At 53.2% G+C, this 27,711-nt stretch overlaps 1 protein-coding gene across 9 annotated transcripts in view; it reads left to right on the plus strand.

Moving 5' to 3' along the window:
- Positions 1–27,711, plus strand: part of JARID2 (jumonji and AT-rich interaction domain containing 2) — a 275,051-nt gene that overhangs the window by 243,701 nt on the left and 3,639 nt on the right. For all 9 annotated transcript variants that reach the window (XM_063812119.1, XM_001169890.6, XM_063812121.1 and 6 more), the window contains 11 exons: positions 5,356–6,394; positions 10,125–10,627; positions 13,741–13,833; positions 16,372–16,490; positions 16,580–16,650; positions 17,580–17,694; positions 20,586–20,691; positions 21,498–21,680; positions 22,205–22,335; positions 22,529–22,712; positions 26,495–26,602. In XM_063812119.1, the coding sequence (XP_063668189.1) occupies positions 5,356–6,394; positions 10,125–10,627; positions 13,741–13,833; positions 16,372–16,490; positions 16,580–16,650; positions 17,580–17,694; positions 20,586–20,691; positions 21,498–21,680; positions 22,205–22,335; positions 22,529–22,712; positions 26,495–26,602 (2,652 nt within the window). The remainder of the gene's footprint in view (positions 1–5,355; positions 6,395–10,124; positions 10,628–13,740; positions 13,834–16,371; positions 16,491–16,579; positions 16,651–17,579; positions 17,695–20,585; positions 20,692–21,497; positions 21,681–22,204; positions 22,336–22,528; positions 22,713–26,494; positions 26,603–27,711) is intronic.

The raw sequence follows: 27,711 nt of genomic DNA on the forward strand, positions 1-27,711 counted from the left end.
TACGCTGAGGCTGAGTGTGAGAAGAAAATGATCAACTGGCTAATCCCACTGGTTTTGCAGGACCTTCCATTGAGCTATAGGCTACTGTCACTGAAGAGGTTTTCATATGAAAATGTACAAGCCTTGCAGAAAAGTCCTGCCCTAGTAAGATTCAGAGAGGGCCAAGGAATTGAGAATATTCTTTTAAAGTTCTGGAAAATATGGCTATCGAGAAGGAAACATAGAAAATCATATTAGTTTTTAAAAAAGTTAAAGGTTTTCTTCTCATGACATTATTTTGTCATTTGAATTGCACTTGCTGGTGGTGGGGTATTTGTGACTCAGTTACATTGTCTGCAGTGGGAGGAGAGGTTATAGGTGCATCTAGATGGCCCAGTGGAACCCAGGCATCTCTTTTAGAGCACATTCGCCTTGGCTAGGAGGCTCCTGCCCATCTGCTGCTGCGGTCAGTGTTTGAGCAGGCTGCTCCTCCCCTTCCATAACTCACTGTCTGTCCAGTGCATTTCGCTTCTGTTTAGGCTCTTTGTTTTTGATTCAAGTTTTAAAGTGCAAATGGACTACCCCCAGCCACCAACTGTTTCTCTCTCTGGGCCTCTGGCTCTGTTTTGAAAGGCTGGCAGAGGCCTTGGCTCAACGGCTCCCTCTCGTGGAGAAGAAGAACTTGCCAGTGAATCTGAGGTTGAACTGAGGACAGCGTCATAATCTTGAACGACTAAAACATTTTTGCTTAGTTAACCAAAAACATCAGAGTCATTTCTCATCTTCTGCTCTGCCTTGGAAGTGCATGTTTCTCCTTTTCATCTGTCATCATATTGAGTTGATTTAAATATTGTGTGTGTCGGTGGTGGGGTGGAGAAAAACCCATAAGGATGGAGGGGGGAGGGATTTTATATTCTTAAAGGAAGCACACAGAGTGTGGATTGGGTACAGTTTTTAAGATGGAATTTCTGTTATTAAGAACAAAGTCAGGTAGGAACGTTTGATGTCCTGGACCTTCATATCTCTCACCTTATATCCCTTCTGCAAGAAGAATGAGGTATTGTTGCAAGTACTCATCTGGCCGAACGTAACTTGAAAATGCTCTCAACCTTGCCTGTTAAATTGAAACCATTCTCTTATGACTAGGAGGGGTTGCTTTAATATCTCATGGCCGTGTGCCTGGGATCACCTGAGATACGGGTGACGGATGGCTGTGGGCCAAGGAGCACACGCTGCAGACACCTCACTTTCTGCAGAGCTGGATTGGGGGCTGGGGGCAATGGGCTGAGAAGCCAGAAATCCACAACAGAGCTGAGAGGAGTAACTTCAAGCACTTATGTATAAAGCTGCTCAGCTGAAATGTATTGTCATTCAATGGAGGGTCCTGCTGTAGCCCACCTCGGCGCTAATTCTTCAGTGAGTTCAGATGACTTCCTGTGTGTGCTCTTCTGTGGAATCCCTCAGGACGTGCAGCAATGGCCTTCCTTGTAGTGCACTGGCTGCATAACTGGGGCTGTGTTGTTTTAATTGATACAGAGGTGGGTTGAGGGAGACCTTCGGTAGCAAGGTAAGACAATGCCTTCCTCCATTCTTCTGTTTCCTTTTGTACTGATTAAGTGTTGGCTCCTTATAGACAAGTCCAGGCCAGGAAAAGGGGTGTCCTTTTGTTAGATTGGTGGGTCCCAGGTTTCCCCACAATGGTGGTGCTGGCTGGGTTGTTGGTTCTGTTTTATTTCTCCCTTTTAGGACACATGGAGCAGCTTAAGGGGCAGATTGCTTCCTATGTTAGCTTTTCAGCTCCCCTGTGGCCTCTCGTGGTGGGCATAGAACACGGACCCTCTGGGTTTCGAGGAGGAAGATGGCCAGTGACACTTGCCTTTTTCAGTCTTCGTAATTTATTTGTTTGAACTTCGCTGTTCTGTGTTGTGGGTGAGAACCATCTAGTCTTTGAGCTTGTTATATGGGCATGCGTGTGTGATATCTGGGTGGATACTGTTGAAGATAACTCCTATAATAAGAAGGAAAATATTGCAACTCATTTCTCTCATAAAGCAAGTTATTTGAATGTATACCTTGCCAATAATTCAGTATTTAGGTTTTCAGAAAGATGTAAACAAGGTGTTCCTTTTGCCATTGAAGATAGTGATATATAGAATTCAGCTGTGTTGAAAATTTACTTCCCTGTAGCATTGCTAGCCATGAACTCAGGTGCCCCCGAGAAGCCAGAATGGATGGAACCAAAGGCCTTACACTCTTATTTGAGATAGAATATGAGAGACATAGCACTCTGGTATTTGGACAGCTGTGTTAGGGAAGGGTAGGGTCCACGGATTTGTGGGAACACTGAGACATCTGAGGCTTTTAAACACTGATTCCCTTTCTTGATCCTCACCAATTAGCACAGAATCTAGAGGGAAGGGATTTACATTATTTTGAAGCTCCCCTAAGGGTTTTAGGGGTGCCAGGTTTGGAAAACACTGAACTAAACCTCAGCAAGTAGTGGTGGCTGATGCCTGAACCTCACAGGAGTTGGGTTATGTCCGGCACCATCTGGAGTTTGCCATTTTGATTAGCGATATACGAAGCCGCATTGTGTAGTCAGTCTCCTTAAGGAGACTCTTGTGCTGGGAGTAGGGTTGAAACAGATTGCACCCCTACAGGTTAAAAGGAGATTGAGCCAACTGTAGAGGTGTTGTCTTTTGCTGTCTGAACCTGAGATAGAGCCCTTCCCCAAGGTCCTGGATTCCCTGAGGCCCATTCCTCCACCCCCACCCAGCCCCACCAGCCTTTGTTGCTGGAAATAAAGATCAGCCCCAGCTGGAGTTTACTGTTTGCTTTTGTTTTTCTAAATGTTTTGTCTTGTTTTGGTTTTAGTGGAAGCATTTGAAAGAACAATTAAAACTAAGAGATTTGCATTCCTCACTATACCTCCTCTTACAGATTAACAGTACTTACCACGGAATATTTGTTTGTCCTTACCCCTGGTTTTATAAATCTGTTTTAAATTTATCATTGCCAGGTGCTTTTTTTCCTCTCCAAAAGGGTTTCGCATTATTTATTCCAGACCGTCTGTCAGTCCCACTTTTTTTATGGGTGACTTCGTGGTTTAAGAGCCAGAGTGTGATTCCTGGGTGTTCGCTTCTGCCTCTTCATGGGGCCTGAGATGTGGCTCTAGGAATGAGGCCTCCATGGGACTGGCTCCTAAGAGATGATGTCCTACCAAGAATTTGTGGCTTTGATTGGACTGCATTTAATTGGTGGCATATAGAGAAATACAGGTCTCAGTGGCTTCTTTCCTTTTTGAGTTTTATAAACTTCACTGATACTTCATTCAGTGGTTCCAAGCGCGGTCCCCAGGTCAGCACACAGCATCACCTGGGACTTGGTTAGAAATGCACATTCTCAGCCCCATCCCAGACCCTCTGACTTGGACACTCTGCCGGTAGGGCCCAGTGAGAGCCCAGCCCTCTAGGGAATGCTGAGAGCCACTGGTTTGGATGTTTTTGGCAAGTCTTTTTTTTTTCTTTTTTTTTTTGAGACAAGAGTCTCGCCCAGACTGGAGTGCAGTGGCACGATCTCGGTTCACTGCAAACTCCGCCTCCCGGGTTCACGCCATTCTTCTGCCTCAGCCTCCCAAGTAGCTGGGACTACAGGCGCACACTGCCACACCCAGCTAATTTTTTGTATTTTTAGTAGAGACAGGGTTTCACCGTGTTAGCCAGGATGGTGTCGATCTCCTGACCTTGTGATCCACCCGCCTCGGCCTCCCAAAGTGCTGGGACTACAGGCGCCCACCACCGCGACCGGCTAATTTTTTGTATTTTCAGTAAACGTGGGGTTTCACTGTGGTCTCGATCTCCTGACCTCGTGATCCGCCCGCCTCGGCCTCCCAAAGTGCTGGGATTACAGGCGTGAGCCACCGCGCCCGGCACCTTTGGGAAGTTTCATTCCATGCCCCACCCCCACTTAAGGGGGGTCCTGGGCCAGGCCTAGGGTTAGTACAAAGGTCACTAAGACTCATTACCCGCCATCTGGGGACCTTCGTCCCCATGTGACAGCAGCCTGCACAGCCTTGTGGTGGCACTGGTGTTTCAGTACCCTCTGGGCCATCACTGCATGTGGCCAGCTCTCCTGACCAGGAAGTGCAGGCTCCCCCGACCCTGGCACCTTCCTCTCGGGCTTTTGGGGAGAAGGGGGGCTAGTATTCTGTGTTTCTTAGTAATTTTGTGATTTTTAGGCTTCTTCCTTTGGAGATGGTGGTGGTTATATAAAACCCTGAAGTCCCTGACTTTAACCTCATATCATAGACGAAAAGTAATGCCCAAGGTGTTAAGTGATGGGGCAGTGGCCACATTGTGACGCAGAGAAGACATCTCCTCGAAACCAGCATGTCTGGCAGCAGCCCATTGGGGTCCCTTCATTATTCTTGTTTGAAGCTTGTGCATTTCTAGCGTCTGCCATTGTCGCTCCCCATTTTCGCTGACGTTTCTGTGTCCCAAGATTACCACGGCGTCCAAGCTGTAAGACTGTCTCTGTTTGCCCAGGTCCCATAGAACCTGATGGGAAAGTTTGTCCAGGGTGGAAAATAAGTGGGAAAGTTCGTAAATGGTGGGAAAATATAGGAAGCGCGTGTGCAGACGAGGGTTGGCATGTGTTGCTTCACCAGTGAGGTCGGGGCATCCCTCTTCCATCCAGCCTGGCCCTGTCCAGGGCTCGTCTCCACTAGGAAAGCAGACAGCAGCTGCTGACAGTTTGCAGCCACACCTCTGGGCCTGGCCTGCCACCCGGAGCCAAACCACATGAGCACTGCTGTTCTTTTGCTTCCATAGTATTTTTGTTTTCCTTCTTTTTTTAGCCATAGATTTCTAAATCCTGTGGGCAGGTCATGCTGCTATGTGGAGCACAGAAATAGCAGACATGACTTTTCTTGGAACAGGGATATGTGTGTGTGTCTGTCTCCACTTCCCCCAAGGAAGCAGGATCTTGCTGTCATCAACTCTGAGAAGCTCAGGACAGGTGATTGCATGGCACGTGGGGAGGTCTTCATTGTGAAACACCAAATTTCCTGGAAGAGCAATGGGAACGTGAAAATGCACTCAGGAAACCCCGCTAGGAAGCGCCTGGGGCAGTTTGCATACTTCTGTGACGAAGGATAGGTATATAGTGGATTCTGAAAGTGGACATCGCTGCTTAATTCTTGGATGTGTCTTTTGCTTCTCTTTGCTGGTATTTCCACATCTCTTCTTATCACACTACAGGCTGCTGGCTCTGTTCATCCCCAGCACCCAGGGTCCTTTCTCACGGGTGGGCCGGTCATTTTCGTGGCAGGTACTAATTCTGCGTTTTTTTTCCACCTCTGCTTCTGCTGCTCCACAGGTTTCTAAGGTAAACGGAGTCACTCGAATGTCATCTCTGGGTGCAGGTGCAACCAGTGCCAAAAAGATGCGCGAAGTCAGACCTTCACCATCCAAAACTGTGAAGTACACTGCCACGGTGACGAAGGGGGCTGTCACATACACCAAAGCCAAGAGAGAACTGGTCAAGGACACCAAACCCAATCACCACAAGCCCAGTTCCGCTGTCAACCACACAATCTCAGGGAAAACTGAAAGTAGCAATGCAAAAACCCGCAAACAGGTGCTATCCCTCGGGGGGGCGTCCAAGTCCACCGGGCCCGCCGTCAATGGCCTCAAGGTCAGTGGCAGGTTGAACCCAAAGTCATGCACTAAGGAGGTGGGGGGGCGGCAGCTGCGGGAGGGCCTGCAGCTGCGGGAGGGGCTGCGGAACTCCAAGAGGAGACTGGAAGAGGCACACCAGGCGGAGAAGCCGCAGTCGCCCCCCAAGAAGATGAAAGGGGCGGCTGGCCCCGCCGAAGGCCCTGGCAAGAAGGCCCCGGCCGAGAAAGGTCTGCTGAACGGACACGTGAAGAAGGAAGTGCCGGAGCGCAGTCTGGAGAGGAATCGGCCGAAGCGGGCCACGGCCGGGAAGAGCACGCCAGGCAGACAAGCACATGGCAAGGCGGACAGCGCCTCCTGTGAAAATCGTTCTACCTCGCAACCGGAGTCCGTGCACAAGCCGCAGGACTCGGGCAAGGCCGAGAAGGGCGGCGGCAAGGCCGGGTGGGCGGCCATGGACGAGATCCCCGTCCTCAGGCCCTCCGCCAAGGAGTTCCACGATCCGCTCATCTACATCGAGTCGGTCCGCGCTCAGGTGGAGAAGTTCGGGATGTGCAGGGTGATCCCCCCTCCGGACTGGCGGCCCGAGTGCAAGCTCAACGATGAGATGCGGTTTGTTACGCAGATTCAGCACATCCACAAGCTGGGCCGGCGCTGGGGCCCCAACGTGCAGCGGCTGGCCTGCATCAAGAAGCACCTCAAATCTCAGGGCATCACCATGGACGAGCTCCCGCTCATAGGTAGGTCTGGGCGGGGGGCCAGGGGGTGGTGCCTGCCCTCCTGCCCCCAGATCCCTGCAGTTCCCTCACAGTCTTCACGTTCTCTTCCCTTGCGAAAGCTCCAGTTCCGCTTCCCTGTCTCGGGAGTAGTGGGCTTCTCAGCTCGTTCCCCCTGCAGCCCTTCTTCCCAGGTCCTGGGCGTTGGTGGCAGGACAAGAATGATATTGAGCTGCCGGGCGCGGTGGCTCACACTTGTAATCCCAGCACTTTGGGAGGCCGAGGCGGGCAGATCATGAGGTCAGGAGATCGAGATCACGGTGAAACCCCGTCTCTACTAAAAATACAAAAAAATTAGCCGGGCGTGGTGGCGGGTGCCTGTAGTCCCAGCTACTCGGAGAGGCTGAGGCAGGAGAATGGCATGAACCTGGGAGGTGGAGCTTGCAGTGAGCCGAGATCACACCACTGCACTCCAGCCTGGGTGACAGAGTGAGATTCCGTCTCAAAAAAAAAAAAAAAAAAGTATTGAGCTTGGATCTGGGGTGAGCCCCCACTCTGGGTCTGGGCCCCTTGCTTCCCCTGGGCTGTCATCTCCTACCCACAACTGCTGGAGTCAAAGCAGGGGCCGGGGGGCCAGTGGGGAGCGCTGCCCCTCTGGATTCCAGACTGGATTATAGAGGCTGGAAGCCCAAGGTCTAGGGGCCAGCAGGGTTGGTTTCTCCCGAAACCAACAAGACCTCCCTCCTTGGCTTGTGTGTGGCTGTTTTCTCCCTGTGTCCTACCTCTATGTGTGTCTGTGTCTTCATCTCCTCTCCTTAGAAGGACATTGGATTAGGGCCCATCCTACTGACCTCTTTCTAACATAATTACCCTTTTGAAGACCCTGTCTCCAAATTCATTCATGTCCTGAGGTGCTGGAGGTCAGGGCTTCAACATATGAATTTGGAGGGATCACCATGCAGCCCATAGCCCTCTAGGGTCCTGTAGGCCATTTTTTATCCTGCTCAGCCTTGTCTCTTCTTCCTCTGAGCTTCAGTTTCTCTGGCGATTTTGTCAAGGCCACAGGTCAAGGGATCTGTTGACCTTTTTTCTGAGACCAGGTTTTTTCTGAGACCTTTTTTCTGAGCTCTGGCTGGGGCTGTTGGAAACTTGTCACAGTGGATCCTTAGTGAATGCATATCTGGGCTGTCATGCAGACCCTTGCTCCTCAGGGTGGGTTGCAGGCAGAGCCTCCTCTTGGGTTCCCCTGTAGCCCTCCTTCCCTGTCATCCTTTCTTCAGTCCTGCCACTGGGGACACAGGGTGAGGATGAACTTGCCTTGTTAAGGCTAAGTGGATTCTGTGGAGTGAGGTGCATCCAGGTAAGGTTGCAACCCCATCAGTCTAGACCCATGGGAGGACACAGGCCACACCTCCATTTTGGAGATCCTCAATTTTCAAAGGCATGGAGACGTGTAGCCATCATTTAAGTGTCAGGGATTTGGCAGCAAGATAGGCTTCCAGGCAGGATGGAGGTTTCGTGGTTCCCCTCAGCAGGTGCCTGCCAGGACTGATGCCTGAGTGACAGTCACCTTAACTTGGAAGAGTTCTTGGTTTGTGCTCTGCTGTTGGGAATAGCACGTGATAGGAAGCAGTGCAGGGAGCAGGCTCTGCACACGCGTGCACCCACGCCCGCTGACCACGCCCCATGACTACTTGGGACACAGGATGACTGAGTCAGTGATGGAACCGCACCCAGTCCTCCTGCCTTTGGAGACCTGCAGACAGGAGGGAAACATTCCGAGTTTCCCTCCTCTGCTAGGTGGATGATGGAGCCTCGAGAGCACACTTGACATCGTAGTGACAGCGCCTTTTGTTTAGAGTAGGTTTTTCTTCACCCTCCACTCCCTTACCCTGGGACAAAAGCCATACTGTGCCTCCCTGTGGTGTGCTTATGCTTGTTGCCGTCACCCAGAAGTCTAAGGCGTCTGACATTCTGTCCGAGGGGTACTGACCTGTCTGTGACCCAGCAAGGCCTCAGGGCTGAGGTCTGAGCTCAGCCATCTGACAGTGGTAGAAACTTAATAACTTTGAAGTAATAGCCTAAAATCCACCCCAGCAGATGTGCCTTCTGCCTCTGTGTAGGTTCACTTCCACCGCAGGTCCCGGGGAGCCGCCGTGCCGCTGGCGGGAGTTGGGTGGGGAAGGGGCTCGGCCACGTAGCAGCCTCAAGGCCCTGAGTGGGAGTGATCGCAGCGGATGAGGATTCCATGAAGAATTCTTGCAAGCGCTGTGTGATTTTCAGGTGCTCTTGCGTTATAATCTACTTAGAGTGAAATATGAAAGTGTGGATTTCCTCCCTTCTGTGACCTGTGTTCTGAGTCACTCGTACGGTGGAGGACTTGTTTTGGTTGGGGGACTCGTTTTGGTGCCTACCTCTGTAAGTTGAGACAGTGCCCACCTGCCCTCGGAGGAAGAACTCCCGATTGTCAGCCAGAGCCACCGTGAGTCCCACCTGTGACTCTGGGAGTCTGTGAGACCTGGAGTTTGTTGTGGAGTCTCAGTTCTTAGGTCCCTCCTGTCGAGGCTGGGGACAGTTCCCTCATGGATGTTACCCCAACCCCCCTGTTCTCCACAACCACATCAGCCCACTGTCCTGCCATTTAGTGTGAGTAGAATTCAGGCTGCTGTGTCCCCATCCCTGGTCTTACTGGTGTGCTGGGAACTCGCTCTGTGTGTGCTGAGGTGGTTCAGACGCTTCACCTGGTGGGTCCCGTCATGCTTGGTACGTGCAGGGACCCTGCCTGGACTGGATCCGTGCACACTTTACCTTTTATTACTTAAAAACAATATATCCCCACACTCTGAAGATTTAAAACGTTGTTAATTTGTACTTTGTTTAGCATTTTGTTGATGGTTATTTTGGAAAATCTCCCCTACCCCCCTTCCTTTATTTGGCCCGAGGGAGGTTGCTTTTTCCATTCCCATCTAGAAAAGCCACTGGGCGCGCGTTAAAACCTGCCCAGGTTTGATGTGCATTTGCGCTGCTCTGTGGCCTGATCGGGAGGGGCACTGAGCACCAGCTTATGCACTGAGAAGCAGCCCGCTGCCTGGATGGGCGAGGGACGAGGCATAGATGTGCTGCCCTGTGTCCTCACGCAGGTGTCGCTCTTTGCTCTGGAAATCCAGCAGGATGGAAAATAGACTTCCTTTGTGTGAGTGAGTGGGTGGATGGGTGAAGTGAGTGAGTGAGTGGGTGGGTGAAGTGAGTGAGTGGGTGGGCATTGGGAATTTTAGAAGGGGAATTGGGAGTTGGTAACAAGCATGTGTCAAAGCTATTCCAGGTGACGCTGGGCTGTGGGTGCAGCCAGGCCCTACCCACTCCTCACCAGGGAGCTAGTCTTCTCATGACACCTGCCTCCATGTGACAACACATGTACCAGTACGTGGTACACTGGGATGTTCCTCCCTGTATGTCTGTCTGGCCAGCTCGCATCCTCTTCCAGCCAAGCCCCAGCTTAAATGCTGCCTCCTCAGACGCTCCCCACCTAAAATGGTAGTCCCTTGTTCCACCTGCCCTTCGTAGCAAGTGGCCATGACCCATCATTGTGTAACGCCCTTCTCTCTGTAGACCGGAAGTCTACTGTTCACCACTCTCACCCCAGAGCCTGTCAGAGTCCTGGCTCATAGTAGGAGTTCAAGAAGTACAGGTTGAATGAGGAACATCTTGTTCGTGTCTCTTTCACTAACTGTTTTTTTCCCCTTCGCCGTCCCAGGGGGCTGTGAGCTCGACCTGGCCTGCTTTTTCCGGCTGATTAATGAGATGGGCGGCATGCAGCAAGTGACTGACCTCAAAAAATGGAACAAACTAGCAGACATGCTGCGCATCCCCAGAACTGCCCAGGACCGGCTGGCCAAGCTGCAGGAGGCGTACTGCCAGTACCTACTCTCCTATGACTCCCTGTCCCCAGAGGAGCACCGGCGACTGGAGAAGGAGGTGCTGATGGAGAAGGAGATCCTGGAGAAGCGCAAGGGGCCGCTGGAAGGCCACACAGAGAACGACCACCACAAGTTCCACCCTCTGCCCCGCTTCGAGCCCAAGAATGGGCTCATCCACGGCGTGGCCCCCAGGAACGGCTTCCGCAGCAAGCTCAAGGAGGTGGGCCAGGCCCAGTTGAAGACTGGCCGGCGGCGACTCTTCGCTCAGGAAAAAGAAGTGGTCAAGGAAGAGGAGGAGGACAAAGGCGTCCTCAGTGACTTCCACAAGTGCATCTATAAGGTAGGGGCCTCCGCAGAGCAGCCACTCCCAGCTGCAGGAGTGCGGGAGGAATGAGAGAGGAAGTGGAGCGTGCTGTGCACTGGACGGCGTGTTCTCTGATTCCCTGGGGTGATGAAGGAGGGGGCGGGCCACTGTGCTGGGTGATAGCGCTGTATTAGTCCTCTCGTGTTGCTGAAATACTACAGACTGGGGAATTCATAATAAACAGAAATGTATTGGCTCCTGGTTGTGGAGCCTGGGAAGTCCAATATCGAGGAACCTAGTGAGGGCCTTGTGGGTGCGTTGATGGAACATTGATGCAAGATGGGGCAGCAAGAGACCCAGTGAGGGAGGGGAAGTCCACTCCACGAAGATACCACGAGTCCATTCCGCCTGCCCAGGGCCTCGGGTTTCCTTTTCATTAACTGGCTTGCGTGTGCATGTTGCATGCACGTGCACACATCTCCGTATGCCAGGGATAAGTACCTGGGCTGCATGCTTCGTTTCCCCTGCTTCTCCAGTTCCGTTTCATCCTGGTGCTCGACAGCTGCCCAGATCCAGCTGAACTTCTCACTGGCTGGACCGTCAGTGGACTCTGTGCGCTTGTTTTCTCTGTTTTCTATCCACTCACCTCACTGCCAGCCCAGCGTTGCCAGGTCCTCTCTGTGGAGGGCTATCCCTGATAAAGCCATCAAAATGAATCTCACCATTCACATGCTGTGGAGGGAAGAGCTGGGGAGAAACCAGCAAACTGAAACATGCAGCGTTTCCCTGTCTCTGCCAGGTCTCCCGGCAGCACAGTCATCCTGAGGAGACTCGCCCCTCCAAGAAGCAGGGGAGGCAGAGTCTGTGGCTCTCCTCTTGGCAGCTCTCCCAGCTGGCCTGGCTCTGAAGCAAGGCTTGGGGTTTCCTCCCTTCTCCAGCCTGCCAGTGGGTAGCGGGGCACCCGGGGCCCAGCTGGCCGAGCTCAGCTAAGTTGAAGTCTCTGCTGAGTTTCCCGGCACAGACTTGTCCTCTGTGGTCCCAGTTCTGGATTCACTGGGAGGGAAGCGTTCTCTGCTCCAGCCCTCGTGAGCCTGGTGGGAGTGTGTGGCTAGTGGGTTTCGGCAGCATTGGGAATTGGCTGTTGGTTATCACTAAACTCCACCATACCCTCAGGTGCCCACGGCTGCCTGACTGCAGGCTCTGGCCTGGCCTTGTAGTTGAGGCAATGCGGGCTTCTGATTCCATCACCCATCTTAGAAATACGGAGGAAGGGTTGACTTGACTCCTGGCGTTGCTGCTTCACTTTAAGTCCAGGCCCTGCAGACCCGCCTCAGGCTGCATCTCATGTCCTTGCACACTTCTCTGGAAAGAGGTACCCAGTTTTTCTGGCCTGAGACCCTGAGAGGGTTTGGCTCCCTTTTATCTGAGTCTCCTCTCCCATTGCCCAAGGCTGCCTGGTGGGGATGCGGTGTGGGGGTTGCAGGATGCAGCCTGCCAAGTGTGACCCAGAGACTGTAAGCTCTGAGGAACTTTATTTGGTGTTTCCTGAATGTTTTACTGAGAAGCCTTTGTCAAGTAAAGCCACTCAGTGAATCCTGTGACTCTGAATAGCCAACTGGTGAAATGAGAAACTGTCAACGTTTTTACTTTTTACTGAAGAAGGCCAATTCTGTGAGCATATGTTTGATTCAAATAAGAGGTTTGGATTTGTTTAAATCCACCCCGTCAAGGGTATTTCTAGATTTCATCACGGAAATATAGTGGAGCTCTGCGTGGTGGCCATGGTGAAGCCCCCAGCAGCCGTGTGCCCACGGGTAGGGACCGTGAGCACGCAACTCTCTGTGGCACCGGTGTCCTGGCTGCTGACTTTCGTCTACTGGTGTCATCCTCACCTCCGCTCATTGCACTCTGCCTTGGTGCAGAATTCAGTCCCTCCTTTTTTATGTTACAAGAAACAGACCATCGGGAGCGGCTTGGAATTTGCATGGAAGTATGTTCCTGTAGTTAGAACCCCATCTAGTTCCTTTGCTGCAGGAGAGAAAGGCACAAGCCAATGTCTCCATGCCGACTACGACTGTGGACCCAATGGCAGAAAGCATCTGCTGCTCCCTGTTCTGGCCCTATCACTTCTAGGGGGACGCTGCAGTGTCCAGTGCTCCGCAGGGAAGCCTTCCCTGACCACCCTCCCCCACTCTACATGACACCTGGCACCTCCTCCCATCCCATATTTGTGTGTTTGAGGCCTGTGTCTTCCCCAGACTGAATGGAAGCTCCTCGAGGTTTTGTGTGTTTCATGCACTGCTCTGTCTCCAGCCCCTAGGATTTGACCTAGTACACAATAGGTGCTCAGGAGATATTTCTGGACTCAAGCAACAAATGTGCCCGGTCAAGTAAGAAAGAAATAGCAAGGGTCTTAGACGGATTCCCTCTGAAAAACGCACCACATTTCGTGTGGTAGGTAAAAGAAGGTGCTGACTCCGGATTCCCAAACTGACGCAGCTATTTTATCAAAGCAAGCAAATCATTCTGGATGTTATTGGGAACAGGGCAACAGAGGGGCATCGAAGAAGAGGTGCAGAGGGGGCAGCAGGTGGTTCTGTGGAAAGAAAGCGACCAGGTAGCAACTTCAGTGAAGGCTGCTGCCCTGGCAGGTGTTACTATGGCAAGGACTCTCAGGGTGTAGATGTCACACCAGTTTCTGTCTCTCCAGCTTCTCTCCTGTGGTATCCCTGGTCACGAGTTCCATCAGGTCATAGCTGCTGATAGCTTCTCCACTGGCCCGCAGCAGCCTTTGTCAGCTGAGGGATTCTGCCTCCAGCACAAGCTGCTTTTTCAGCAGAGCCTTGGAGGGGCCTTCCGCGCTTCTGCTGTGCGTCCGCTCAGGGCCTCTGGGTGGCAGCCTCTGTTCCTGGCAGAACAATTTGGCCCTCATGGGGTTGATCCTTGGTGGAGTCTTCCCACTCCTCTTGGCACTGCGGGTTCTTAGAGAATATATTTCTTCCTTCTCTGCCTGTCATTAACTCAGAATACAAGGTGGCCCACAGCCGCAGGGACGCCAAGGGGCAGCGGCCCATGACAGGTGTCTGGCCTCATTTGCAGTAGGGCTCAGCTTTGCTTCTGAAGCTTTACTGTTTTTTGTTTTGTTTCAGGGAAGGTCTGTTTCTCTAACAACTTTTTATCGAACAGCGAGGAATATCATGAGCATGTGTTTCAGCAAGGAGCCTGCCCCAGCCGAAATCGAGGTGAGAGAAGGGGCCCCTCACGCTGCGTCTCATGGTGTGGGAACCCCTCGGCGAGCTGGAGGACATCCTGTCCTGCCCTGACCCCTGCAGCTCGGTGAACGGAAAGGACTCAGATGGGGCTGAGTTCGTCCTCTGTGTTGAGCGTGCACCAGGGCAGCCAAATGTTTTAACTTAGGTTGATCTAAACTTGTTCACAAGCCAAAAACACTATAATGAAGGTGGGGAGCTGCCGAGTGCAGGGGGCGGGTTCTGGGCACGTCCCCTGCTCCCCGTCACTGTCTCCTCCTGCTTGCTCACCCGGCTGCTTCTCACCCCATCCTCTGTGTGTCTGTTATGCAAGAGAATGTTTGGAATCCCTTGAAACCACAGTTGTGCTTTTTCTTCTCTTCTATTTTTTATTTAATGGGATTGGCAGATTGCCATTTTTGTGCTTCTGCCAACTCTCTTCTTTGAGTTAGTATGACGTTGGAAAGACAGTGAGCACTTCTGTGCCCAGACCAATTAGGGGGAGTTTTTGTGTGCGGCGCTGCAGGACAGAGACCGGATCTGTTTATTTACCTCCCCTCGGCCAGTGCCCAGCTGAGTCCGTGTGAACTTCCAGCTGCTGACGTCGGTGGGCTCTCAGCAGCGCTTGGTCGTGGAAAGGGAAAGAAACCAAACCCGGATTGCTGGTTCAGGGCAGCTGCCGGCCGGGGAACAGGAGGTATTTGCTGACCACAGCCTCATCTTTTAGTGTGTGACAGGCTTTTGCTGTGTTTTTTTTTTCTTTTTCCCCTTAATGCCACCTGTTTCAAATAAAATCCAGGGTCGGTTTGCCCCGTGTATACGTGCTGACCACTGGGGGTTCAGGTATCTTGTTTTGCCCAGGTTTTGGACCTGTGACCTTCAAACCTGCTCAAACCAGGACGGCTGGTCACCCTCCCTGGGTGGCGTTTGGTGCCCCACCTCCTGATAGCAATTGTCAGAGCTTAGGATGTCCAGCCCTGTGGCCCACCCCTCCCTTCCTAGTGTGGGGAATAGAGGTTTACCTTTCGCGCCATTTTCATCGTCTTAGGACCTAGGTCTCTGCTTACGTGCAGGGGCTGCCTACACTGTGTACCCTGGGTGCGGCTGTTGAATGCCACGCAGTGGCCTGACACCCGGCCTGTGGTCATGATTACCGTGCTGCAGCCGCCACTGCCTCACCCACCACCAGCCACGATGTCAGCTGAACCGTGGTCTAGGACACGTGTGGCTTCCGCAGCTGCTTCCAGAGTGCACGTTGCGTTTGTGGTAGAGATGTCAGGCGGAGGACACTTGGCTTTCTGGGGCTGAGCGTTGGACCTGGGAAGAGGCCTTTATTGCCAAACAACACGTGTCCTGTGGGCATCTCCCCAGAGGTGCAGAAGTTTATTATCCATGATGCGCAAGAAAACTTAGCTCATTTTACAGCCTCTTATTCAGGAATTAATTCCCTCTGAAAGTCTGGATTTTGCTCTAGCAGTTGTGTAAATATTTAAACACAAAGGGGAGATTTGCTAGAATTTAAACTTCAGGCCTGGATTGCCTAGCTTCTTGTGCTCTGTATTCCAAAAAAGGCTGGTGGACAGCCCCTGGAGTTGGCCACCACCTGGGAGCAGTCCCTTGCTTCCCTTCCCATGTCTTTACGGGCGCACCAGACGCTGGTTGCCCTCAGTTTCAGCAAATACGCGGCAGGCTTGGGCACTCAGGGAGTCTGTTGAGGGAATCCAGTCATTTAATGTGGAATTCGTTCTTGATTTGTGGAGCTTGACTCCGCCAGGTCGGCCCCCTCTTTGTGGAAGTCACACAGCGTTGAGGAGAGTGGTTTTGGTGTTGCTAGTAGCGCTTTGTGGAGCTTAACTGGACCCTATGATGCTGGGGGCTTATGAGTTAGGCTTCTTCCCTAAATGTGGTTCCAGCTTTACCAAGGCTTGTGAGACGAGGGAAGAGGACTTAGTGCTTCTGGAGTGATCACTGAGAACAAAGTGGAAGGTGACTGCGTGGGGAGGCTTGTCTCAAGGGAGCCTGGGCACCGCTGCTTGCCTGTAGTCAAAGCATGTTCTGACCCATTCTTTGCCCCCATATTTGTTTAGATGGGACATATTAAAAGTCACTTCGGAAGCTTTTTATAATTGGCGGTTACCGTGCTTAGCATAATGTCCTCCAGGTTCATCTATGTTGTAGCATGTGTCAGAACTGACATCCTTTTACAAGTTGAGTAATAGGCCATGGTATGGACGGAGTAGATTTTGTTCATCCATCTGTGGATGGGATACTTTGGTGGCTTCACCTTTTGGCTGTTGGGAATAACACTGCATAACATGGGTGAGACCCTGCTTTCTGGCATTCTGAGGATATGCCTGGAGGTGACCTGTCATTGCTTTCTGCATTAGCGTCCTGCTGGAGACACTCTGCAAAGAGAGCGTCTGTTCTGAGGGGTGTGTGCACCAGGCATTCGTGTCCCAGTTTTGTTGGGTTGAACTGTGCTCTGTGGCTGCACCTTAGGGGTGCTGACCAGCCCTTTCCTGTTCCCTGCAGCAAGAGTACTGGAGGCTAGTGGAAGAGAAGGACTGCCATGTGGCAGTGCACTGCGGCAAGGTGGACACCAACACTCACGGCAGCGGATTCCCAGTAGGAAAATCAGAACCCTTTTCGAGGTAACCTGGGATTCTCTCTTCCAGGTTCTTGGATGTGACTGCATCCTTTCCCCGCCAGTTTGTAACGTCCCTCATCTTCCCCTTTGCAGGCATGGATGGAACCTCACCGTCCTCCCCAATAACACAGGGTCCATCCTGCGTCACCTCGGTGCTGTGCCTGGTAAGCCTGACTGTGGCCGCCTGCCTGTGGCAGCTGTGTCCATGAGTCCTACTTGCTGAGAACCAGGGCTGGGAAATCTCTTCTAAGCACTGCCGGGGAGGGATGGCGTCTTCAGGCTTACAGGACATCAATTTACAGTGAAAATTGATTTTTAGAAAAGAAAGGAGTAACATAATGATTGGTGAAGTCAGTAGAAAAGGTGGAAAGGTGAACTGCATGGCAGAGTCCGGAGCTGGGAGAAGCTTAGGGGCCAACTTTGAACCTTGAAATTGCTGCTTTCAAAGCTGAAGTCACAATTCCTTAAGGCTACTGCAGGCTTGAAATCATGAATTCTCAGGATGGTCAGTAGGCTCGTAAGGGATGGATGGATGCTTTGCAAACTTCAGGGAAAGCCAAGGGGTCATGGAGGTTGTGGTCACCATGAATGTGAAGGCCCAGGCCTTGGCGAAAGTGGCTAGGAACCTGTCCAGGTCCTGGAACCTGACTCATTTCTGAGCTGAGCCAAGGAGCCCTGTGCCCTACTCACCCTGCTCAGAGGCCTTACCAACAAAGGGGCTTTCTTGCTTTCTGCCTCTGGCCCTGATGGGGGTTTTTCGGTTTGGCGCCTCTGGTCCTCAGCCTTGAGGCTTGGGGGCTTCGGCCCGTGGGCGGCCGGTTCCTCGGCATTCCTCACCAGGTCAGGTTCCTGCGGCCACCTCCCTCATGAGGCCGGCGTGCTCCTGATGTTTTGAAGCGGTGTTCATATTCTCCCACTTCTGTAGAGCAAGCAGGAAAGAGTAGGTACCTTCTGCTCACTGTCTTTTGTCTGGCTTTGAGTCCCATTTCTTTTCCTTCTTGTTTTAGCAGAAGAAAGAGATTTTTACTTACTGTTCCTTTGAGACCTTGTTGCCTAGCTTTTAAAAATGCCCTTTTCACTCTTTCTGTTTTAGGAGTGACTATTCCCTGGCTAAATATTGGCATGGTCTTTTCTACCTCATGCTGGTCTCGAGACCAAAATCACCTTCCATACATTGACTACTTACACACTGGTGCTGACTGCATTTGGTGAGTACCGGCCCCGGGCGGGAAGGGAGGGACTGCAGAAACTACTATTACCACATGAAGTGGGGCCTGCGGGTAACCTCTTGTCCAGGTGGTTCCACGTGCTTGAGAACTTGCTTCTCTGTGTTCAGGCCTGTCCTGCGTTCCCTGCCGAAGCCTGGGCCTGGGATCACCTACCTCTGTTGGAAGAGTTGGGGTGCTGGAGAATGTTGTAACACTGTCTGATGATGAGCAAATCTTTTCATATGCTTAGTGGCCATTTAAGTTCCCCTTAGTTCCTTAAGTTCCCTTAAGAATTACCTACTTACGTCTGTTTTTGTTTTGTTTTGTTTCGTTTTGTTTTGTTATGGATTAGTCACTTTTTCTTGTGGATTTCCAAGAGTTATTTTCACCTTAGGGTTAAGGAACAGTAGTAAAAGTGCCACACAAAGTTAACCAGTAGTAGTGACCGTGTCATCAGCCCTCTATTAACTGAATATAAACCGTGGTATTTCATGATTGGTTATTTTCAGCCTCTCTGTAGAGCCAGTGTTTCCTCATCTGTCGGTGGCTGTGGGGAGTAGAGTTGACTTGGGAATCTCGTTCCTGCCGTGTGGAGACATGCGCGTTATGTACCCTGTGGAGTCTGTTGCCTGGCGAGGTGTTCTGGGTCCCCGCCTGTAATCTGACTCTCACTGCACCCATCCCTGATCGAGGCTGGGTCCCCGCCTGTAATCCTGACTCTCACTGCACCCATCCCTGATCGAGGCTGGGTCCCTGCCTGTAATCCTGACTCTCACTGCACCCATCCCTGATCGAGGCTGGACTCTTTGGTGTCTTTGTTTACGGCGGCAGATGGGAAATGACTACAAATAATCAGATGTCTGGTCGTCTGATCGTTTACCGGCATGCCGTTCATGCCATGCTGACTGTGTTTATTGCCCTAATGGGGTGATTAAACATTCTTTATTAAAATAAACAAAGTCTTAGGACTCGTGTTCTCCCTCTTTGGAGCCAGGGTCGGCTGCAGCCTCCTCATTTTGGCTTTTCTGGTGAGTGGTGCTGTGGACATGAGGGAGCCCTCCCTTCCCACATGGGTCTGTGTGCCGTGGACGGTGATCATGGTGTCCTGCAGTGGGTCCAGAGTGATGGGCCTGGGAAGCCCAGGCTGTTGCCTGTGGAGCGGGGACTGACAGGAGCCTTGGGGCTTAGCCGGGCCAGGCCACCAGCTGGGGAGGGGACAGCCAGGACTATTCTGAGAGGTGCCTTTGCCTCCGGAAGAAGAGCGTGGCCATTTCCTGTGGAGGAGTTACACTGGCTGTGGCATGGCCTGTGTTCTGGGGTCATCCCCAGGCCAGTGACCTCAGGCCCGAGTTTCTTCCTTGTGGGTTTGCTTATGGCTTGACGTTGAGTCACAGATAGCAAAATGTGATACCCTGTGTGGGCTTTTTGAAGACTCACTCCTGGAACCTCATTGACAGGAGAGAAAGAAAAGGCAGGGATAGGATCAGAGAACATGATGGTGTGTAGTTTTTCTGAAAACATGTGATTTAGGTTAGAAACCCTGTATTTAAATTACCAATCAGTAACAGACTATGTTGGCATTGAAAATAACATGAGCATTAAAAAAAAATACTTCCTTCACTGAGCAACTGAAACCAGGATTTGGCCTCAGAAATGCTTTCATCACAGACACATAGGGGCTGCAGAGTTGCTGCCCGCCTGGACCTGGGGGGCGGGGCTGTGGGGAGGGGCTGGCGGTGTTGCCCTGAGCTGCTGGCCCACATCTGTGTTTAATGGTGGTTGATGGCTTCACTGGCTTAGCATCCTGAAGACCTGTCAGGCCCCTCTCCACACTGATGTCCTCCTCTTGCCTGGGGAGGAGCCCCTCAGACAGCCTGAGACACCCAGGGGCAGGGCAGCCATCCCTGCACCCCTGCCTTGCGGGGGGCCTCCCCTCACATCCCCCTCATTCATGCTGTGAGCCTGACACCAGGGGCGTCACACGTTGTGAGTGGAAGTGTGGCCCTGGTGGGCTCCAAGGACATGGGCAAAACCTCCTCCCCTCCCTGTGATTGCCGTGAGGAGGCCGTGTAGGTTACTTTCTACCTGTACCTCCCACCTTTCCTTACACTTGAGGACCCCTGCCATGGTTATACCCTGGAGGGTCTGTGAGCCACCACTTCCCCAGGCCACCCTCTGACAGAGGCCTATGAGCCCTTGATCCTCCTGTGTGTCTTGCTGTATGTGCCTGATGCCGGGTAGGCTGGGTCCTAACACATAAAACTCTCCAGTGGGGAGCAGAGCTGGGGGCCCCTAGCTATCCCCTGACCCCCACTTCACCACAGCACCTGCCAAGGAGTTGGCCTTGAGGTGGCACATGTGCATGAGCCTGGCTCCTTCCCCAACTCTCTGTGCATTTGTAGAGGGCAGGGTTTACTGTTCCTGTCTGGAGGGCCGAGGGAGCCACGTATTCCTTGTGAGGACATTATCAGGTGCTGCTCCTGCAGTGGCCTCTGTTAACAGAAGGAGGGTGCAGTGCTGGAGCCTCAGAAGAGGTTTGTGGAGGCCGCAGTGTGTCTGGTTCTGATTTCTAGGGGTTTGTGAACATCTGTTTGTGGTTTCAAGGCTTTTTGGCTCACCAGGTGGGTCAGATCTCCATAAAAGATGAGCATCTCGCAATGCGGATGCACTGCGGTTTGGCTGTGTGCTAGGTGGACGTGGCACTGCTGCCATGGGAAATGGGAGCCAGCGGTGACCAGGCACCCAGCCAGGCCAGTGCGCCATCCCTGCCGGCGTGGAGCAGAGCCTCTCCCATGTGTTCTCGGGTCCCTGAGGGTGACGGGGGTGGCCCAGTACATGCAGGAGGCCCTTGTCAAGTCTCTGCTTGTCTCTTGTGTCTCTCAATGACCCAGGTATTGCATTCCTGCTGAGGAGGAGAACAAGCTGGAAGACGTGGTCCACACCCTGCTGCAAGCCAATGGCACCCCAGGGCTGCAGATGCTGGAAAGCAACGTCATGGTGCGTCCACTCAGCCGCCGCCTCCAGCAGGAGCTGTAGGACCTCCTAGGCACTTGAACATGGTTTCCCATGAACCCGCCTTTCAAAGGCAATGAGGACACAGCAAAACAAATCCCCAGGGTGCAAAGGGAAAGGTCCTCTGACACAAAAGCCAAACTGACCTTCCATCAGATTGCACAGGGCGCTGGGGTTTTGCATGGCCTTTGCATCTGTTCTGGGGCTTGTTTGTGTTGTGGGCTGCTGTGGGCCCTGGGATTTCTTGTGCCCGCCGCTCCTACCTTCTGGGCATGTGAGAGGAATGAGCACAAAGGCTTCTTCACCTGTTTTCAGGAAGTCATGGGGCTGGTGAGTTCTTGGGAAGTGCTGCTTTGAGCTGAGTTCTGACCAGCTTCTCTGGCCTCTGCTGACCCTGCCGGTCCCGCCTGTCCATCTTAGAGAAGAGATGGACGGGGGACTCCATTGTAAGCCCAACCTGTGGGCCTGTGGCCTACTTGGCTCTGGAGATGAGCCCGGCAGCCTCCTGGTTGTGTAACCTTGTCCCGTTTCCAGCCCTGGCATTGCCAGGTGGGGACAGAGGGGCCTGTGTGGTCATCATGTCCTCAGCTGTGCATGAACCTGTTATCACTCTTGGACCAGTGCAGTTTAGAAGCTCCTTCTTGTGTTATGAATGACGTCTTTTTATTTTCCACATAAAACAATCTTATCTCCTTGAGAGCAGGCCTCTTAGGGTGCGCATATGTCACCTGAAGACTGCAGGTGTCCCTGCGCACAGGGAGGGGTGCCTCAGCCTGGCCCTGTCTCCCCAGATCTCCCCGGAGGTGCTGTGCAAAGAGGGGATCAAGGTGCACAGGACCGTGCAGCAGAGTGGCCAGTTTGTCGTCTGCTTCCCGGGATCCTTTGTGTCCAAAGTGTGCTGTGGGTACAGCGTGTCTGAAACCGTGCACTTTGCTACCACCCAGTGGACAAGTATGGGCTTTGAGACCGCCAAGGTGAGCAGAGCCGGCCTCCTCCCGCTTGCTGCCCCCGCATCCCTGTGAGTGCCGTGCGTGAGCGCACACAGAAGCATCCCTGCGTGTGCGTGTCTATTTGTCAGTAGTTCCTTTTGGAATATGTCTTTGAAATTCTTAAGAGGTGGTTGAAAGGTCTTCTAGGAATGAAAAGTTGTTAGGGATTTGTTTGTATCACAAAGAGTTTTGATCAGACCGTTACTGACAGACCCCTCCAGTATTGGAAAACTGCTGAAGATGCTCAAGGTAATTGCTTAGAATGGACAGAGAAGCTCCACCCGTCGTGAGGGAGTGGCAGCTGCCTCTGGGTAGCGGCGAAGTGCTATGACTTTTCCTGGTATGTGGTGCCTTTCTCACAGGGAGGCAAAGTTTTGAAGAGTTTTTAATCTAAATGCAATTCAAGATTTAGAAATTCAGGCAGCCTGCCTGCCCCCTCCACCAAGAAGAACCTTGACAGCTGCCTAGTAATGAAAATCCACCCTAAAGGGATGTGACTCCTCTTTCAGGAAATGAAGCGTCGCCATATAGCTAAGCCATTCTCCATGGAGAAGTTACTCTACCAGATTGCACAAGCAGAAGCAAAAAAAGAAAACGGCCCCACTCTCAGTACCATCTCAGCCCTCCTGGATGAGCTCAGGTAACAGACCCCCAGAGCCCACGCCAGAGAGCTGGACCCGGCTGCCCTTCGGGGGCTCACCCCCCGAGCAGGCCTCACTTCCTGACAGGAGGGTGTGTCTGGAGGGAGGCCGGTGTGGGGTGCGTGTGTCCCCTCTGCTGGTGAGCACGGCAGGCCGTCACTAAAGGTGCGGGCCGTCTCCCGTGTCTGGCAGGGATACAGAGCTGCGGCAGCGCAGGCAGCTGTTCGAGGCTGGCCTCCACTCCTCCGCACGCTATGGCAGCCACGACGGCAGCAGCACGGTGGCGGACGGGAAGAAAAAGCCTCGAAAGTGGCTGCAGTTGGAGACGTCAGAGAGGAGGTGTCAGATCTGCCAGCACCTGTGCTACCTGTCCATGGTGAGCCCACCTGGCCCTGCCGGCGCCCTCGCATGTAGTGCTTGGCCTGAGAGCTCCGGGGTTGCCCCCAGAAGAGGGAGGGCGCTCTCTGCCCGGGAGACCTGCTGTGCTCCCATCTCTGGAGCCGGCTGTGGGACCTCGGCGGAGCTTCTGGCCGCCGGAGGTGGCTGCCTCACCCACAGTGACCAGGCCACACAGAGGCTGTCCCTCTGTTCTGCCCACGCGTGGCCCTCCCTCGGTCCTGCAGTGCCTCCTTCCTCCCTGGGGAGCAGGTGGCCTCCCTCTCCGCCCTACTTTGTCACTCCAGCCCCCACGCACTCTGCTCTTACCCATTCTTTTTGAGGCGGTGAGGGGCGGGTTTCCAGTACTGGGCAGCGTCTGCCATTCCCTGTGGCCTGTGCCTGGTGCACCTGGGCCCATGGCCTCTGCCCTTTGGCTCTGTTCTTGGCTTCCTGGTTCTGCTCAGCTACATGATCTGCCTCAGCCCCCGAGGACTTCAGAATCTATCCTTGGTGAAAGCTGATGTTCCCCCTGTCCCATCTGGGATCAGAGATGCTTTTCTGGCACAGCCACTCCAGGCCACAGCAGGCTGCATTCCTCTTGCCTTCTCGACTGTGCCCTGCTGGCTTCCTCGTGCCCACCTGCCTGCCTCAGCTTTGGGGTTAATACCAAACACCTCCTCCCCCTGCTCACCCCTGTTCCAGGCCAGAGGTGGGCTCAGAAAAGCCCTTCCATGGCGACTGGATGGCTGTGGCCCTCGCCATGCTTCTTCCAGTCTCCCCTTGACCTCTCACCAGGCAGCTGCCCTGACACACTCTGGGTAGGGACGCCCAGCTGGCACTGCACATGGCTCCACAGCACTACACACCTTAGCCTGGAACAGAGAGCACGCCCGAAGGGCCTGACCTGCCTCCCCGGGCCTCGTCCCTTTCCACAGTGCCTCACATCTCCAGTACAGAAGCCTAGCTTAGGAGGTGCCCACCCCATATGCTGTGTGGTGCCTGTGTCCCACAGGTGCCCCCTTCGGCTGCACACTCGCTGAGAGGCCAGTGCCTCTGCATCCCTCTGCTTGTCCATGGTGGGCCAGGACTGAGACCCGGGTCGACTCTCCTTGGCCTCCCAGTGTGACTGTGTCATGCCGTCTCACCCCGAGTCCTGGCGTGCCCTGTAGAAGAGGGAGGACACAGCCTCTCCCGGATGAGTCAGATCGTCAGATCAGGGCTTTGTAACATTTGAAAGAGCTAAAAACTCGGTGTGTCCTCATCTCCTCCTTACCTAAGGACGCAAATCACATTGTATCAGATAGGCCCACCCTCATGGCCTCATTTGGGCTGATTTACCTCTTTAGAGGCCCTACCCCCAACTGCAGTCACAGCTGAGATCCTGGAGGTTCAACGTTTGCATTTGATGGGGGACAAATGCAGTCCGTGACTGCCCTACCTCCTGTCCTGTAGATTTCCTTCTGTCTGGTTTTTTCCCCCAGACTTCTCAAAATGTATTACCTAGAGCCATTTGGTTCTTAAAAGAAAATGATGATAAGCATTTTCCCAGATCTTCAAAGTATCTTATAAACATCACTGATAAAAGCTGCATAGCTTGGTGTGCTCTCTCTCTCTTCTTTTTTTTGTTTGTTTGTTTGAGACAGTCTTGCTCTGTTGCCTAGGATGGAATGCGTGCTGTGATCCTGTCTCTGTTGCCTAGGATGGAATGCGTGCTGTGATCCTGTCTCACTGTAGCCTCAACCTCCTGGTCATCCTCCCACCTCAGCCTCCTGAGTAGCTGGGACAGCAGATGTACCACCACGCCTGGTTAACTTTTTTTGTGTGTGTGGTAGAGATGGGGTTTTGCTGTTACCCATAGGCTGCCTACTTCAGCCTCCCAGAGCCCCAAGATTATAGGCATGGGCCACTGCGCCCAGCTATCCATCCTCTTGCTGGAACACGCTATTCATTTCCACGCACTGAGGGCTGTATGGTAGTTACACCTGGGGGTGAAGCTGGTCTGTCCCTGTGAGGTGGCACCAGGTGACCTCATTTTCAAGCCATCCTTCAGAAACTTCAGAGTTGTCACCTGGCATTTCCTGTCAGCCTGAAAGTTATTTTAAGAAGAATGTATTGTGAGGCCGGGCATGGTAGGCCAATCCCAGTGCTTCGGGAGGCAACGGTGGGCAGATCACTCGAGGCCAGGAGTGTGAGACCAGCCTGGGTGACAGAGGGAGACTAATCTCTACAAAAAATACAAAAAATTAACTGGGTGTGGTGGCGGGGGTGTCACTTGAGCCCAGAAGTTCAAGGCTACAGTGAGCCATGATCGCACCACTGTACTCCAGCCTGGGTGACAGAGTGACAACCTGTCTCTTTAAAAAAAAAAAAAAAAAAAAAAAAAAAAAAACCAGGCACGGTGGCTTATGCTTGTAATCCCAGTACTTTGGGAGGCTGAGGCGGGCCAATCACAGCCTGGCCAACATGGTGAAACACCATCTCTACTAAAAATAGAAAAAATTAGCCGTGCATGATGGTGAGCGCCTGTAGTCCCAGCTACTCGGGAGGTGGAGGTTGCGGTGAGCCGAGATCGCGCCATCGCACTCCAGCCCAGGTGACAGTGCGAGACTCCATCTCAAAAAAAAAAAAAACCCGTTATAAATCCATAGGCAAAAATTGGGGTTTGACTTATACGTTGACAGTTTGCATTGCTTGGATTACTAATACATTTGTGAATTTAAATTTGATGTGTTTCCTGTTCTTCCTGTCCTTGGCCCCGTGTCTCTCCAAGGTTTTGTTTCTGTCAGTAGGTCGCATTCCCACACTCCTACGTGTTCTCTGTTCCTTGCTTAGAAACACCGCAGACGAAAACAAGTCCTTCCCCTCAAGCTTTCTGAGAAAGGCCTATGATGACTCTTCTCCTCTTGAGTGTTAAGACTGAATTTTTCCTTATTTTCAAACTCAGAATTAGAATAGGACTTGGAGTCAGCGTGAAGTATGGGAGCCCTCCGGCAGAAGCCAGGTGGCTGTTTCCTTTCATCCGGCCCCTCTCAACCCTAGACAGGCCCCCAGTGAGGGTCTCTGTCCCAGCACTCTCCTGTGGCCTCAGGCAGCAGGGCGTCCACTGGTGGGACAGCTGTGGGCTTTGTGGACAGCCCGCCCAAGGGGGCCGGGGCTGGTGGGTGAGCTCATCGGCGTCACAGCAGTCAGGAATCTGTGATGTTGAGGGTTTTGGGGGAGTTTGCATGGGGTCGTTGGACGCCGCTTGCTCTGTTGACTGTGAGCCACTCATGGACCACCATGAGAACCTGTTTTGCTGCTGGAAAGTCAAGGGTGCGTTCCCCGGGTGGCCGCCTAAGTTGGAGTCCTCCATGTTCCACGTCTATTCCAGCACTAGGGTGGTTTCAAACACAGGATCTCAGGAGCCCTCAGAACTCAAGAGTTGAGAAATACGCACCCCTCACTGTCTTTACCAGCCTGGTGGTGACTGAACCTCTCCCAGGAAACTCCAGCAGAAATCTGGAGGGGACTTGAGGGCCACCCCCAGGTCTAACTCAGAGGTGGTCAGTTACTCACCTTCCTAGTTGAAGACCATGTTCCAGGTGTTTGGTCAGTTTTCGTTTTAGTCCATTTCCAGCATTTCCAGTCCTCAAAGCCCTTGGCCCGGGTGGTGGGTGCTGGGGCTGCTCTGGCGCGGGCAGTGGGTGTGGTGGCTGCCCGGCCGGGCGTGCTCCTACCTTACCCTCCCAGGGCGCTGTGGAGCTGCCTCCTGACCTTCGGGTGTCCTGCTCTTGCTTGCAGGTGGTACAAGAGAACGAAAACGTCGTGTTCTGTCTGGAGTGTGCTCTGCGCCACGTGGAGAAACAGAAGTCCTGCCGAGGGCTGAAGTTGATGTACCGCTACGATGAGGTCAGTCCCTGTCCGCGGGGTAGGGCAGGGCGGCCGTGGCGCCTTCCGTGCTCCCGGCTGGATGTAGGCACTCCGGCCTGGCAGTTCTGTGCCTGGCGGGTAGTCAGGGCTCTGCAGGCCTGAGGTGCCCTGTTCTTAGGCCCTAAACCCATTCAGGCCCCATGTTAGGATCCCAGGGGAAGCGGGGTTCCTGCACGGGCATTTGGATTTGAGCAATGGGCTCTTAACAGGGCTGAGGCTCTTCCTGCAGCACCCCCTGGCTTTCCCAAGGGCTGCACCACTGTGGTTTAGACCCAGACCCTTTTTTGTGACCTGTCCCAGGCACAGTGGGATGGTTGGCAGTGGCCTCTCCAATCTGCACTAACTTGATGCCAGCCCCTTCAGGCTGAGAGAGCTGGAAGTGTCTGCGGACACTGGGGCAGGACGGGCCCCATGATGTGAAATCCCGGTGCCTTCCTGCAGGTGCCACGCTCTTCTGGAGAGGGGGGTCATAACAACACACAGCCTGTGCAGCTGGGGGCCGCTCTGAGTGGCGGAACTCCTGGCAGCAGTGCCTCTCCCCTGCTCTGCCCGCCTTCCCCACGTGTGCTTCCCACAGACTCTGATGAGGCTGGTTACGAGGAAGGTCGCCACATTGTGGTCATTGCACATTTGAGGCCACTGAGTGGGGTGGGTGCTGCGGGTATGACTGTGAGGGGCCTGGTGTGTCTGGGGGCCCAGGCAGTGGGGCCAAGTGGTGGGTCTCACTGGATAAGCCTTGAGCTAAACGATCGGAGAGCTGGAAGAAGAACTCTTTGCATCTGTTTTGTTTCAAAGAGCATGCTGGGTGGAGGCAGTAAGCACCTGCTGTCCCTCCTTCACCTTAGCAGCAAATGTCCAGGCACAGTTGCAAATAACAAAGCCTTTGCGGCTGAGCACGAGCATGGCTCTGGCACCTTGTGGGGGTGCAGGCGGCGGCACGGGGAGGCTTCCTCTGGCTGCCTGGAAAGCGCTCTGTGAATCGTGGCTTGTGCCTCTCACCAGCAGCCTGTTTCTGTAGTCGGATGTGTGACGTGACCAGATCCTGGGAAAAGAATGGCATTCAGGGGCTGTCTGAGACCTAATGGTTG

Source organism: Pan troglodytes, chromosome 5 (genome assembly GCF_028858775.2).
Source record: "Pan troglodytes isolate AG18354 chromosome 5, NHGRI_mPanTro3-v2.0_pri, whole genome shotgun sequence".
NCBI lineage: Eukaryota > Metazoa > Chordata > Mammalia > Primates > Hominidae > Pan > Pan troglodytes.